Here is a 14,294-nt window from a genome sequence, read left to right as displayed (position 1 = left end):
CCAGAATAATGACTTCAAATCTCAGGCTCCTGCTCCTACAGGTTTATTTTGACATTCAGAGCTTTTAACAAAATGTATGGCCAGTGAGTCATCGCTGTTTAGAAAGACTTTAGGAGTTGGAAGCTACCTCCTGATGATATAATGTTTGACTCTGAGTTCTCTCGGGTGGGGAGTTCCAACTTTTGTTAAGTCCTTAATAATGTTACAAGTGAAACAAGTATTGGCAAGGCTGGATGTGCCTGTAATCTGCCCTTGTTGAGAGTATTTTGCCTTAAGCTAAGAGTGCGAGGAAAATAGAAAAGCACCTAACTTCCTTATGAACATTGTTTTGTAGTGGTTGGGAGACTTCCAACCCTATTCAGACTTCTGCCTGGTGGTGTATTGTACCCATTATCAGCTGTGCAGGAGTTCTTCCTTCACTGGAGTATTTCTGCTTGGGTCCTTTTACTTTCTACCCTTGTAGCTTCTTGGGAAGTTTACTCCAGCATCCCTGAGCTGTTAATTAATATGTCTGGATTATGTTGTGTTAGCTGCTCTAAAAGCTTGTGGTGATATGTGAGGATAGGGGGTGGAGAGGTGGCGAGTGAATACAGATGAGTTGAAGTGAGAATAGTTCAGTGTGGTGGTTATGACTAAGCGCTCTGTTAAGAGAACAGTCATTACTGATTACCAGAGGGACAGCTTTAGGAAGGTGGTGGAATCTAAGCTGCCACTCAGAAACAGCAAAATTTATTACTTAGCAACAGGGTGTAAGTTGCAGAGGAAAACTGTCTTTGCATATTAGCATTCATCAAAATAATTTCAAAATAGCCCTGGCCGGTCTGGCTCAGTGGTTAGAGCGTCGGCCTGCGGTCCAGAGAGATCTGGGTTCGGTTCCCGCTAAGGGCATGTTTTCCCCAGCCCTGATTGGGTCATGCAGGAGGCAGCCACGCCATGTGTCCCTTTCACATCAATATTTCTCTCTTTCTTCCCCTCTCTTCCTCCAACTCTGTCTGAACGTAGTAAAATGTCCTCGGGTGAGGATAAATAAATAAATAAATAATTTCAGAATAGAATTGAAGATTCTTGGATGAAAGATTTTTACAGATGGTCACAGAAAAGACTTTCAGTATTAAAACATTGTTGCTCTTGAACCTTGTGCTTATTTAATGTTTCTTTTCTTTAAAAAATTTTATTTTCTTTATTGATTTTTATAGGGAGGAAGGGAAAGGGAGAGAGAGAGATAGAAACATCGATGAGAGAGAACAGCGAATGGCCTCCTCCATGGCCTCCACTGGGGGTTTGGCCCACAGCCTGGGCATATCCACTGACCAGGAATCTAAGGCGATCTCTTGATGCATGGGTTGATGCTCAGCCACTGAGCCACACTGGCCAGGCTAACAACTGTTTCTTGACTAAGTGCTAATATCACCTAAACAGAATGTGAAGTCTCCTGACTCTGCCTTTCTGAAAAAGTCTAGTTTGTTTACTTTAAATGTCAGGATAAATGTCTAGAAATGATGTTCTTTTTTTTTAAGTTTTTTTTTTTAAATTCTTACCTGAGGATATTTTTGCATTTATCTTCAGATAGAGGGGGAGGGAGAGAGGGAGGAAGAGAGAGAGAGAAACATCGACATGAGAGAGACCCATCTACTGGTTGCCATCCACACTACCCCAACTGGGGCCAGGGACAAACTGCAACCGAGGTACGTGCCCTTAGCGGGAACCGAACCAGCCAGGGCTAGAAATGATGTTCTTTAATGCTAAGTACTTGATGTATACTCCTTGCTATTTCTATAAATTATTTTAACAGAATAGTGAAAACTAAGATTACATTCATGTTAACCAAGCAACTTACACCTTTTCTCTCTCTCTCTTTAGAGCTGTAGGTAAAACCTGCCTGCTGATCAGTTACACAACCAATGCATTTCCTGGAGAGTATATCCCCACTGTGTAAGTATCTTAAGTTAAACTGGGAATTAACTCATTTGTGGTGTTTTTTTGGACACCTTTGACCTTTGTTTTGCTACTTACATAAACAGATATGATTACTTTTCATATGTTCACCAAAGTCGAGGTATTTGGGCTTTAAAAAATACTTAAAAGTAATGTAAAGTTTCCACACAGTGATGCAACACACAGCTTTCTTAATTGATTTTTAGACATTTAGGAAACAAAAGAAAGTTAAACTAATTGAAGTGTAGAGGCTGGGTGATGTAAGAGTTTCAGATATATTTGGCTCTCTGGGCTTGGTGTGTGAAGGCTCAAGGAACTGGAACATGAACTACCATTATGTTATCATTGGCCTTTTCTGGCAAGTACTCTGCTGGTTACATGTCACTGTTGAGTTACGAAGTTTTGGAATTTAAATCAGGGTGTGTATGGGAGGATGGAATTGGCTACTGAGCTGCTTATTCCCTGTTGGCAGCAGAATTGGGTGGAGATGGAAAAGTGCTTTTCTGATGATGGGGCTTACTAGGGAGTCCCATGTAACCCACCCAGCCCCATAGCACCACCATGTGGCCACTGCGAGCTCTGTCTCTGCTCACGGCTTCCGTCCTGGTGGAGAAGAAACACCTCAGGCCCCATCCATGCTCACCTCTTCAAACACAGGATTACACTTAGGTGTTCCCTGATGTGTCTTTTGCATATTTTAATACAAGTAGAATCATACTGTCCAGAATTTGTGGTAGGAACTTTTCTTATCTACAGCTGTAGATAGAGCTAAGTCATTAACAGCTGTTACGACTTTGAACTACATAGCTGATTGACTAATGGTCATTTAGGCTTTTTTATTGCATTGCAAACAGTGCTATGTTAAACATGTGATAGATCATTAGTAGTGGAATTGTGCCGAATTTTAACTTTTGATAGATACTACCCATTTGCCATCTAAATGTCTATTGCTTTGACCAGCTGTGACTGAAACAGTCCCTATGAAACAGTCCCTAATACATGTTGTGGTCCACATGGATTGAAAAAGTCACCTCATCATTTGCATTTCTGATCATCAGTGAGGTTAAAATCTTTTGAGTGTTTACTGTCCATTCATGGTCTTCTGTGAATTGCCTGTTGAAGATTTTGCTTATTTTTCTACTGAAATTTTTTTCTTACTGATGGAACTTTTGTATATAAGAAGTATACACACACACACACACACACACACACATATATATTATTATTATTTTTTAATTCTCACCTGAGGATATTTTTCTGTTTATTTTCAGATAGAGTGTGGGTGGGGAGGAAAAGAGAGAAAAACATCGACGTGAGAGGGACACATTGATTGGTTGCCTCCTGCACAACCCCGACCAGGGCCGGGGACCAACCACAACTGAGGTACATGCCCTTGACTGGAATCGAACCCATGACTCATTGGTCCACAGGCTGATGCTCTAACTGCTGAGCCAAACTGGCTAGGACAACAAGTGTAACGTTTTATTTATTAAAACATTTGTTTCTCAAAAAATATTTCCATTGACTTTTTAAGGGAGAGAGGAAGGGAGAGATAGAAACATTGATGTGAGAAAGAAACATCTATTGGCTGCCTCCTGCATGACCCCCAACGGGGATTGAGCCCACAACCCAAGCATGTGTCTGTCCTTGATCGGAATCAAACCTGAGACTCACTGGCTGACACTCTAACCGCTGAGCCAAACCGGCCAGGGCTTTGAAAAATTTTTTTAATTGATTGATTTTTAGAGAGAAAGTGCGCAACAGACATCGTTTTGTTGTTCCACTTATTTATTATGCATTCTTTGGTTGCTTCCTGTATGTGCCCTGACTGGGGATCGAACCTGCAACCTTGGCGTATTGGGATGATGCTCTGACTGAGCTACTCAGCCAGGATCTATAATGTATTATTTCTTTTATTTTTTTTTCTATAATTTTTTTTCTTCATTGATTTTAGATGGAGAGGAAGAAAGAGATAGAAACACCAGTGAGAGAGAACATCGATTGGCCGCCTCCTGCATGCTCCCCACTGGGGATTGGACCCACAACCTGGGCGTGTGCCCTGACCCGGAATTGAGCCGGCGACCTCCGGGTGCATGGGTCAGTGCTCAACCACTGAGCCACACCGGCTGGGCTAGAATGTATTATTTCTTTTAGAATGAGACGGGCACCTGATTTCTTTTTCCCAAATCGGGGGGGTAGGGTGGTGACCAATTAGTGAATTATCTGTCTGTCCTTTTCTCAAGAGGCAGAATTACTACACAGTAGACCTTTTCTTTATGAAAACTAGTTTGGTCATTAAATTTTATAAAGCATATTAGCACCTTATTCAGACCTTGGGCTTTGCTGTCCCAGTGTAATAAGACCCCAAGTTTTAGTCTTCAGAGTATGTACAAATGAATTCTGGAGTTTTATTGTGTTCTATTTGGTACCTGCCCTAGTTTGAATTGCAATGCCAGATTTTCTTTTTAATGAATTACTTACTCTATGATACTCCTGGTAATTTTTTGTCAACCTTATTTTTTCCGGTCAGCCTGTAGGCTTTTCTGGATTGCCTCCTATAGTTAACTGAGTTTTGTGTAGCAACTTCAAAGTAATTTAAATATATGTGTAATCTGGTACACTCTGAAAACCATGATGGCTTCTCAGAACCCCTCTGCGCTTTAGTTGCGGGCGTGCATGACCAAGACTTGAGTCACTCCCAGCCTGCGCTCAGGTGGGCCTGTGAGACGCAGCTCCAGCACTGAGCCAGCTTGCTGAGAGGGAGTCCGATGTTCGTGAAAAACTCAACAAGTGGGGTTTGAAAGGGTGACCAGGTTTACACTTTATTTCTTCCTGGGGAGAAAAACCTTCATGTTCTGTTTAGTAAAGACAAAGCTATTTTATTGCTGACAGTAACCGTTTCAGTCAAATCTAGTAGATTCTCTTTGTTTCTCAGGCATTTTTCTCAAGTTGTGCATTTGTTTTCCTTACACTCCACCCTCCTTTTCCTCCACTTAGCTCACAGGCATCTCCTCGTGCTTGTGGGAAGGGCATTTGCTGGCCTGGTGGCCTCCATTCCCGCTTGCGGCCTTCTCATCACCACCTCTTCTGGCACCCCAGCTGGGACAGCTACTCGGGTCCTACACCTGGGCCTTATGCTCCAAGAGCCTAGCCATTTTTCTTAAAAAAAAAAAAAAAAAAAATTTATAATCTTTTAAAAATGTGTTTATTTAATTTATTTTTTCTATTGACTCTTTTAGAGAGAGAGGAAGGAAAAGAGAAACATTGATGTGGGACAGAAGCATTGATCAACTGCCTCCTGCACACCCCTCACTGGGGATCCAGCCCACAACCTGGGCATGTGCCCTGACTGGGAATTCGAACCCAGACCTCTCAGTCCATGGGACGATGCTCAGTCCACTGAGCCGCACCGCTGGGCTAACCATTTTTCTTTATATTTTACAGCTTTGACAACTATTCTGCCAATGTAATGGTAGATGGAAAACCAGTGAATCTGGGCTTATGGGATACTGCTGGACAAGAAGATTATGACAGACTACGTCCTCTCTCCTATCCACAGACAGTAAGGATCACGACTTTTGTTTTGTTTTGTTAGATTTTAAGAGAGAGAAACATCCATGTGAGAGTGGGACATCGATTGGCTGCCTCCTGCACACCCCCTGTCGGGTTGAGTTCGAATCCTGGGCACGTGCCCTGACTGGGAATTGAACCAGCAGCCTTTCTATGCACAGGACAACGCCTGCCAACTGACCCACACTGGCCAGGGTACAACTGATTTGTAATGTGTTCTTTAGAATGTACAATTATTGCATACCACTGGTGGATTTGGATTTTTTGGGTATATTGAGTAAATAGCAAATAAATTAGTTCAGTAGTGAACTGGATGGCCCCTTGGATGCTAGCCCCCTGGATTTGATATGTGTTTATTTTTTTTAGCATTACCAGTTATTGAATACTGAGTTGTGTTTTGCATTTTTTCATTTAGTCCTAGGACAACCATATGAAATAGGTACTGTTTTGTTTTTTGTTTGTTTTTTTATACATTTTTATTTATTTTTTTATTTATTTTTTATCCTCACCCGAGGACATTTTTCCATTTTTTGTACAGATAGAGTGGGAGGGAGAGAGAGAGAGAGAGAGAGAGAGAGAGAAACATCGATGTGAAAGGGATACATCGAGTGGCTGCCACTGCACAACCAACCAGGGTCGGGGACAAACTGCAACCGAAGTACATGCCCTTAGCGGGAACCGAACCCGGGTCTCTCCGGACCGCAGGCCGACACTCCAACCGCTGAGCCAAACCGGCCAGGGCGGTACTGTTTTGTTTTTGCAGACCAGCTATACCAGCTACTTTTGAGGTTGCTGGTTTTGTAGTTTTGTACCAAATGAAGCAGTGAAGATTATGGTTTCTTTAGATCAAGTCAGTAACTAATTTGATAGGTTTGATATGACTTTTCTATAAAATACTTGTTCATTTTCTGTGGCTTTAATACCTAAATTTTCTCAATGTTGATTGAGGTTTTAGTTTTATGAAAGTGTGACCGGCCATAGTGTCCAGTCAGAAAAACTTTTAGATTAATTTTGCTTCTATGTCAGACAACTCAGTGATCTACTTGCTAAAGCTGTTTAGAGCAGTAGCTGGTGAAAACATGGTTGGAAGCCACTGCTCTTTATTTATTTATTTATTTATTTTCTCACCCGAGGACATTTTTTGATATTTTGTTCAGATAGAGTGGGAGGGAGAGAGAGAGAGAAAAACATCGGTGTGAAAGGGACACATCGAGTGGTTGCCACCCGCACGACCAACCAGGGCTGGGGACAAACTGCAACCAAGGTACGTGCCCTTAACGGGGAACCGAACCTGGGTCTCTCTGGACCGTAGGCCGACGCTCTAACCGCTGAGCCAAACCAGCCAGGGCACCACTGCTCTTTAAATAAGCAAATGTCTTACTTGTATCATTTGCTTGTCTTTATTGTCCTTTTATATTTTTTTAATTTTATCAGATTATTTTTGTTAATCCTCACCTGAGGATATTTTTCCATTGATTTTCAGATAGAGTGGAAGGGAGGGAGGGAGAGAGAGAAACATCCATGTGAGAGAGATATAACGATTGGTTGCTTCCTGCACGACCCCAACTGGGGATTGAACCTGCAACCAAGGTACGTGCCCTTGACTGGGATTCGAACCCAAGACCCTTCAGTCCTCAGGCGCAGCTCTAAGGGCTGCAGCCAAACCAGCCAGGGCTTGTTCTTATTTTTAATGAACTTTCTGTTTAGTAATGCTAGTTTTAAACTTCTGAACATAGCTTTTCCCATGCAACATTGTTTTATTTGCTTCCTGTTGGAGGAACTGCCAAACAGTGTCTTTGAGCTATAGATTTTTGCTGATTATTCTTGAGCTGGATTCTGGTAACAGACCAAAACTTAAAAATGGGAGGTTTGAATTGCATGATTTCTTAATTAATCTCCAGCTAAAATTCACTAAGTATTAAAAACCAGCCAAATTACTAAATGGTTTGAATTCTTTAATATGTTTAGGAATCTATTTTATACCTGCAAGTACTTAATAATTCCAGATTTTAAGTGGAATTGCAAACATACTGAGCCAGGAGTCTCCTGGATACATCTGGAAGCTTGGGTCGGGGGTGTCACTCAACCACCTCCAGTGACTCAGAAGGTAGGGAGGGGCGTGGCCTTTTTTTCTGAGAGAAGCATTCACAGTATGTCAAAGGTGACTTGGCAAAATTTCCGATTTGTGTGCTAAAGAACACATAGATAGTAACAGATTGTATCAGGTACAGTGCTAAGGCTGAAGTCCAAGGGGTGTTGTCCTGAGGGCAGACTAGGACCTAAACCTTTTATGTATCATTCCATGTGAGGGGAAGACTTCCCTCAAATACTCCAGCAGCTGAAAGGAGGAGGATGTGGTTCTTGCCCTCAAATAGCTCTCGGGTGTGGCTGACACAGTGCACCATGTGCCGCCGAGAGGGCGAGGAGTTGTTGCCTAGGAGCAGAGGGAGAGCGCCCAGCCAGCAGTCATGGACGCGCCACGTTGGACCCCTTTGAGATGAGGAAGGAGGAAGTCATCTTGGCTGCCTAGGGGCAGGCCAAGTTCTGAGGTACCACTATCTGGAAAGTCTCCCTTTGAGCCAGGCTATCCTGCCAAGAGGAGCAGGCCTTGGAAGTTACTGGTTGGCACTTGGATTTCTTGTTGGCAAGGGGGAAGAAAATTCTAAACTTTGTGCTAATGGAACATGGTCTCTGGCTCTTGGCTCTTTGGTCTGCAGGCCTATTCCTGTAGCTCATCCAGGACTGTGCTCAGACCAGTTAAAGGATGTCTTATCTCTCGTGTCCTAAAAGGACACTGTTTGCTGTGGCTGCTCGATGCCAGTGTCCTCTGTTGGGTAACTCCGTGGAGCTAAGTTAAGTCTGTTTAAACCGTTAGTTTCTACTTTTTCTCTCAAAGATGGTGAGCAAGTAGTCATTATTTTCAGTATAAATTGCCCTTCAAATTCTTATATTTTCTAAAGTAATCCTTAGGGCTTTCAATAAATTACTTTACATTCTTTTTAAAAACTATTTTGTAAGTTCTGCATGTTCACCTTCAGTTGTGTGCTCAGAATCGAGGTGTGATGGCATAGCGCTCCCCTGCCTCGCCCCCCTGTCCCAGGATTCGGTGGTGTGAGTGGGAACAGATGTGACTTGCCCGCACCACCAGGCTTGGTCCCTGCGTGTGTGCTGAGACCCACATTGCTGTGGTTGGTTTGCTTAGCTGTATTGGCCTCTCCATTTGGTCAGCCGGGACCCTGCTGTGTCATGGCAGTATCTTCATTTTCTGTATGTGCCTTGACTTGAGAAGGGTTTTTAAGTACTGGCTAGATTACGGCAACATTAGATGAAAAGAAAACCTGGTGTTTAGCTTGGCAGTTTTGGTTTTCAGAAGGCCTCGAGCTTGGTTAGGTTGGCTGTTGCAGCATTAGTGTCCTCCAGCCAGAGGGCACTGGGAACACACCTGTGGTTGAACGGAATGGGGGCTGTTACTCTGTCCTGTGGCAGACACACACCTCGGGGATGTGGGGTGAGGGTTAGGCAAGGGCTCAAGGATTTGGGGGTTTGCTCTGTCTCGGATGCTGACAGAAAGCAGGGTAGTTGTTGGGTATTTTAGTGTATCTCACCTGGAAGGTGGGAATGAGGTGAGGCTAAAGCTGAGGGTTGGTACAGAAGCAGTTACTCTCTGCTGGGACAGGGGATGTTGGTGTTTTGGAATTTGCTCAGGGACCTTATGTTTGTACTTGGACATGATTGTGAAGTCAGTGATCTTCTATTTATTTCTTTATGTTTGGCCTCAATTTCAGCATGGTCACACAGTGGCCTTACCTGATGTTGGTGTTTTGGGAGATTTTTTAACCACTTTATTTTGATCTTTTTTGTTAATCCTCACCTGAGGATATTTCCATTGATTTTTTCAGATGGAGTGGGAGAGGGAGGGTAAGGGAGGAGAGAGACAGAGACACCTATGTGAGAGAGACACTTTGATTGGTTGCCTCCCGCACGACCCTGACTAGGGCTGGGGATTGAACCTTCAAACCTGGTGTGGCTCAGTGGAGTGAGCGTCATCCTGTGGACTGAGACGTCCTGGTTGGATTCCTGGTCAGGGCAGATGTCCGGGCTGCAGGCTCCATTCCCAGCAGGGGGCCTGCAGGAGGCAGCCAATCGATGTTTCTCTCTCTCTCCCTTCCTCTCTCTCTCAAAATCAATCAAGACATATTTAAAAAATATTCCAAACCTGAAAGCAAAGTCCAGGTGGAAAGCAATTGGAAGAGAATAAAATGAAAGAAATGCTAGTTTCTTTTAGAGCGGTGAGAGTTCAGCCGCTCAGAGGTCTGCCCACTCTGGTTTTGCTCAGAGCAGACTCGTCTCTTTGTGGATTGAGCCACTGACAGGTTGGGAGGCGGCAGGAAGACCCCTGTGACCTTGACCGGTGAGGACAGGATTAGCAGTCCAGGAGTCGTAAAGTCACTGAAGGCTGCTGGGCACATGTGGTCAGAGGCGCCCTGTGACAGAAGGAGAGTGATGGTCGTGTCCAGAGGGACGGTGGCCTGTGACCCAGGGCAGCTCAGGTGGCAGAAAGAGGCTGCAGGACACACAGGTGACCTGCGAGGAAAGGAGAGGGCGGCCACGCCACAGGCGGCTGTGCTCAGTGCGCAAGGACAGGCGCGTGACTCGAGGGCCCGGGCGGGGTGGGCAGCAGGAGAAGGGTCCTTAAAGCGCGGTGGGCGAGGGAAGGAACAGCAGATGGCATATCGTTAATGTAGGACAGAAAGCGTCTTCGTCAAAAAGATGTTCTTAAAATTGAAAAGGGTAGGACAGATGTGGGTTGAGGATATCTTGAAACTGTGCTTCCGGGGCCAGTTCCCAGGAGTCCCTGTAGCACAGTGAAGATCTGGCATCACGCCAAGTTCTTCGAGAACAAATTTTCACAAATAGCCCACAGATTAAACAGGATATTTATGGAAACTTTAATGTTATCTTCAAATTGGAAATCAGAGAAGCTCAAATGAGATGAAATGAAAATTATTCTCTTGGCCGCCTGTCTCTTAGAACTCCAGGACTCTGTGTTGCTGGAAGAACAAGTCTTCCCATTTTTCTTGGGACAAAGGAATGAATTGAAAGCCTTGTGATAAACACCCGAGTGCTGTCACTCTGTGCTGCCTCATCCAGATCCGCAGGGAGCAGGGGATTGGTCTCTGAATCAGCACTGTTCCCAGAGCCCGGAGGGGAGAGTCCGGAGGGGAGAGTCCGGTGTTTCTGCACAGGCAGGACACTTGTCCTGATCGCAGCTCTCACCCTAGCCCTGGTCCCAGAGAGCCTTTCCCCGAGAGGCCTGCTTCACAGACAGGTGCTTCTCGAAGTGCCGCGGCGTAGCCAGGCTCGTGCCTGACAGCTGGGATCGAGGTCTTTGAAAGGTGTGCCTGTCGCTAATGGAGGCCAGCGGCAGGATGGACACTTACTGAGCACGAGCTTCCTGGGCGTGTTGTCAGTGCTGCTGGGGAAGAGACCCTCTGTTTGCTGCCGCGGGGAGGAGAAGCGCCTGTCTCTTCCCAGTGTTTGCCTGCCCTCTGACTCCATCGTCCCTGACAGTCACACAGCCCCTCGGGCCCCTTCCCCAGGTTGGTTGACAAGAGTTTTGATGGCTTTGGCATCAGAGACCTGTTAGGTCGTTATCTGCTGTTAGATCAAAACTTTGGGAGGGTTGAGACAATTCTGATGAAGAATAAAATAACGGGCTGTGTTTTTATTTTCCTCCGTTTTTACTAAACTCAAACAAAGTTCTCATGCATTACTAGGTTGGAGAAACGTATGGTAAGGATATAACCTCCAGGGGCAAAGACAAGCCGATTGCCGTATGTAAAACTTTCAGTCGACTTCAGTTTCAGCTTTATCTGTTCTCTCGTTTCTCTTAGTTTTCCTAGGATTTCCTATCGAGCCTCATGTTCTTTGAGTATTTTATATTTAATGCACTCAAGGTTGGGGTTTTGCTTGATGAACCATTCTTTTAATAGAGTGTGACAGTTAGTGACTAGCTTAAATTAAAGCAGTCCCTCCTCCCAAGTGAAAGGGGAGGGGCTCTATGAACAAGCCTCTCCCCAGGCTGGTGGAGATGGAGATGTGGGCGCTCTGCCAAGAAGCCCACTGTGGGCCCTAAGCTCAGCTGGGGTGGGGGCTGCTAACCAGGGCTGCCAGGGCTGCCTCCTCCTGCTGATGTCCCGGTGCCATGGAGCTGGCTGGCTGGGTGTGGCTGTGCGGGCTGCTGCGCTAACCCCACCCTGCTTTGACATGTTGTACTCAGCTCAGGTGATTCTTGGACAGGCTTGTGCATGCGCTAGCATAAAAAATGTTGTTCATGAAAAGCTGTTGTGTGGGATGTTCTTTCCCTTGCCAGGTACAGAATAGCAGCTGGGTGGTTGAAAGTGCTAGCTTGGTTGGGAATTGGGCATTTCACAAAGGAGCATAATTGCCTTTCTCCAGGAAAATGTCTTCTAAAGTTAGCATTTTAGAAACTGTTGGGTATTATTTGATTCAAGTAAATATTTAGACTTCTTAACACAATGCAGAATGGGAGGAAAAACCCTAATATATCACTTGTAGCCTGGAATTCTTCTAGGTATTTATTCTGCACCTACCTTTACTTTGGATCTACTTTAGCTATACCTGCCCCACCTGGGTGCAAGTTGTCCAGAGGTCGTGTTTGGGTGTCAGGCGCTCTGATGGCTAGGAGATGCCACTTGCACACTAAACCAGCCTCCCTTGTAGGGAGCGTGCTCATTTAGCAAGTGCTGGAACCCTGCTCTGTGCCAGGGACCGGGGGCAGTTCTTAAGGAAGCAGTTTAATTGGAGCCCAGTGATCATCTAAAAATGTTTATACTTAACGTGCAGGTGAGGAGCTTCGTGAAAAGCATACCAGTTGTAGATAATGTTTTGAGAAACAGACCAGGTTTTACAGAAATATTCAGATGGTGCTTTGACCCTTGATTTTGTCCCCATTAGGTTCCCAGTGGGAGTTGGGGGTGATGGAAAAGAGGTCTCCACAGCCTTACGTCACTTGTAGCCCATTTCGCCTCCACTCTCCCCTTTTCACAGTACCTGGTTGCTTCATGTGCGGCCCTGGTTTGGGAGCCATCTGCCAGAAGCCAGGGGTATATCCAGGGAGGCTCTCGACACAGGCTGTGGGCGCACAGTACACGCCCCTGGTCTGATGGTTTGTCCCCAGCAGCTTTTAGAAAGCAGAGTGCATTTGTCACTTCACTGTAAGACATTCTTCTAAATGCCACCCTGTGTTTCCTTTTTATAGGATGTATTCTTAATTTGCTTTTCTCTTGTGAGTCCTGCGTCATTTGAAAATGTTCGTGCAAAGGTAAGTGGGTGTTTTTGAGAATAATATTTTATTACAGAATGTCACTCTTAGGAAGAAACTTTAAGAAATAAAATACCATTTACTGATCAAAATTTTCAATTACTTAAATTGGTTTTAGTAATTCCACTAAGGTAGATAACCAGTTTTCTAACTGTGTAGAATTCCGAAGTTTCAGGCTGATGCAGAGCGCTGGTTCCTTGTTCCAGCAGCAGAGCACAGACATCGCTGTTGCTCCTGCATCGCTGCCACTCCCCAGCTCAGTGAGAGTGCCCAGTGGGTGATGAGACCTCAGTCCCTCAATTTATTCCCATCCCTGAATATGCAGGCTGGGCAAAAGGTCTACAGTTGTGAGTACACAAAATACTGGTTACTCTTGTATTATTCTTTGTTATATGTTGTATTATTTAGTTGTGTTACTACTGCAAACTTACTTTTGCCCAGTGCTGTATGGAGTATTTTCTGAGATGACCTAAGAATTTGACTCGTTTTACCAAAACCAGTGGTTTTGGGGGGAACCGTCCTTTCTCTTCCTCTCTTTTTTACTGACCAGCAGAGCCCACCCTGTAGAGTTCTAATCTTGGGAGTCCTGGCCTGCTAATCAGACGCCTTCAGGTGGCTCTGGGGTCCAGGCAGCCCGGTGGGCCTTGAAGGTGTGAGTGGAATGTGAGCAGGGGTGGAGAGCAGGTGCACTTTCCTGCAGGAAGGCTCTGTAGGGACACACTGACGGAGGGGTGGTGGACATTTTGGCAACGTTGTGGATATAACTTAGGTGAAGGAAGCTCAGAAAGAAGAGTATCTTAACTGTTTATCTTTCTTTCACCTAGTGGTACCCTGAAGTGCGACACCATTGTCCCAACACTCCCATCATCCTAGTGGGGACCAAGCTTGATCTTAGGGATGACAAAGACACGATTGAGAAACTGAAGGAGAAGAAGCTGACGCCCATCACCTATCCGCAGGGCTTAGCCATGGCTAAGGAGATCGGTATGAACTCTGAGTTCTTCGTGTTTGCTTTGCACGCTTGTATCGCCCTGGTAGACTGCAGTCCAGGTTTGGAAGTGAGAGTGTGTCCCTCCAGCTCAGGGTCTGGCTTACTTTTGCTAAGCGAGGCCCATCAATGCTCAGGAGGAGGCAGCAGGTGAGGGGTTGCTCTGCAGTGCCTCACCTGCCGGCAGAAGGTGGCAGGGCCTGGGGGAGCGGCCGCGCCCTTGTTCTGGTCAGAAACTGGCCGGGGGCTGTAAGGCTGTGTTTCTCGGCAGGTGCTGTGAAATACCTGGAGTGCTCGGCTCTCACACAGCGAGGCCTCAAGACAGTGTTCGATGAAGCTATCCGAGCCGTTCTCTGCCCGCCGCCCGTCAAGAAGAGGAAGAGGAAGTGCCTGCTGTTGTAAACGCCTGGGCCCGCCCCTGCCCCGCCCCCTGGGAACCTTTGTATGCTTTGCTCA

The 14,294-nt window shown here is 45.5% G+C and overlaps 1 protein-coding gene across 1 annotated transcript in view; it reads left to right on the top strand.

Annotated features, from left to right (window-relative positions):
* Nucleotides 1–14,294, top strand: part of RAC1 (Rac family small GTPase 1) — a 39,338-nt gene extending 25,044 nt beyond the window's left edge. The window contains exons 3-7 of the mRNA XM_036242107.1: nucleotides 1,861–1,932; nucleotides 5,380–5,497; nucleotides 12,788–12,850; nucleotides 13,675–13,834; nucleotides 14,110–14,294. Coding sequence (XP_036098000.1) covers nucleotides 1,861–1,932; nucleotides 5,380–5,497; nucleotides 12,788–12,850; nucleotides 13,675–13,834; nucleotides 14,110–14,240 — 544 coding nt within the window. The 3' untranslated portion in view covers nucleotides 14,241–14,294. The remainder of the gene's footprint in view (nucleotides 1–1,860; nucleotides 1,933–5,379; nucleotides 5,498–12,787; nucleotides 12,851–13,674; nucleotides 13,835–14,109) is intronic.

The sequence above is a fragment of the Molossus molossus genome, unplaced genomic scaffold (genome assembly GCF_014108415.1).
Source record: "Molossus molossus isolate mMolMol1 unplaced genomic scaffold, mMolMol1.p scaffold_m16_p_4, whole genome shotgun sequence".
Lineage (NCBI taxonomy): Eukaryota > Metazoa > Chordata > Mammalia > Chiroptera > Molossidae > Molossus > Molossus molossus.
This window is presented reverse-complemented; position numbering and strand designations above follow the sequence as displayed.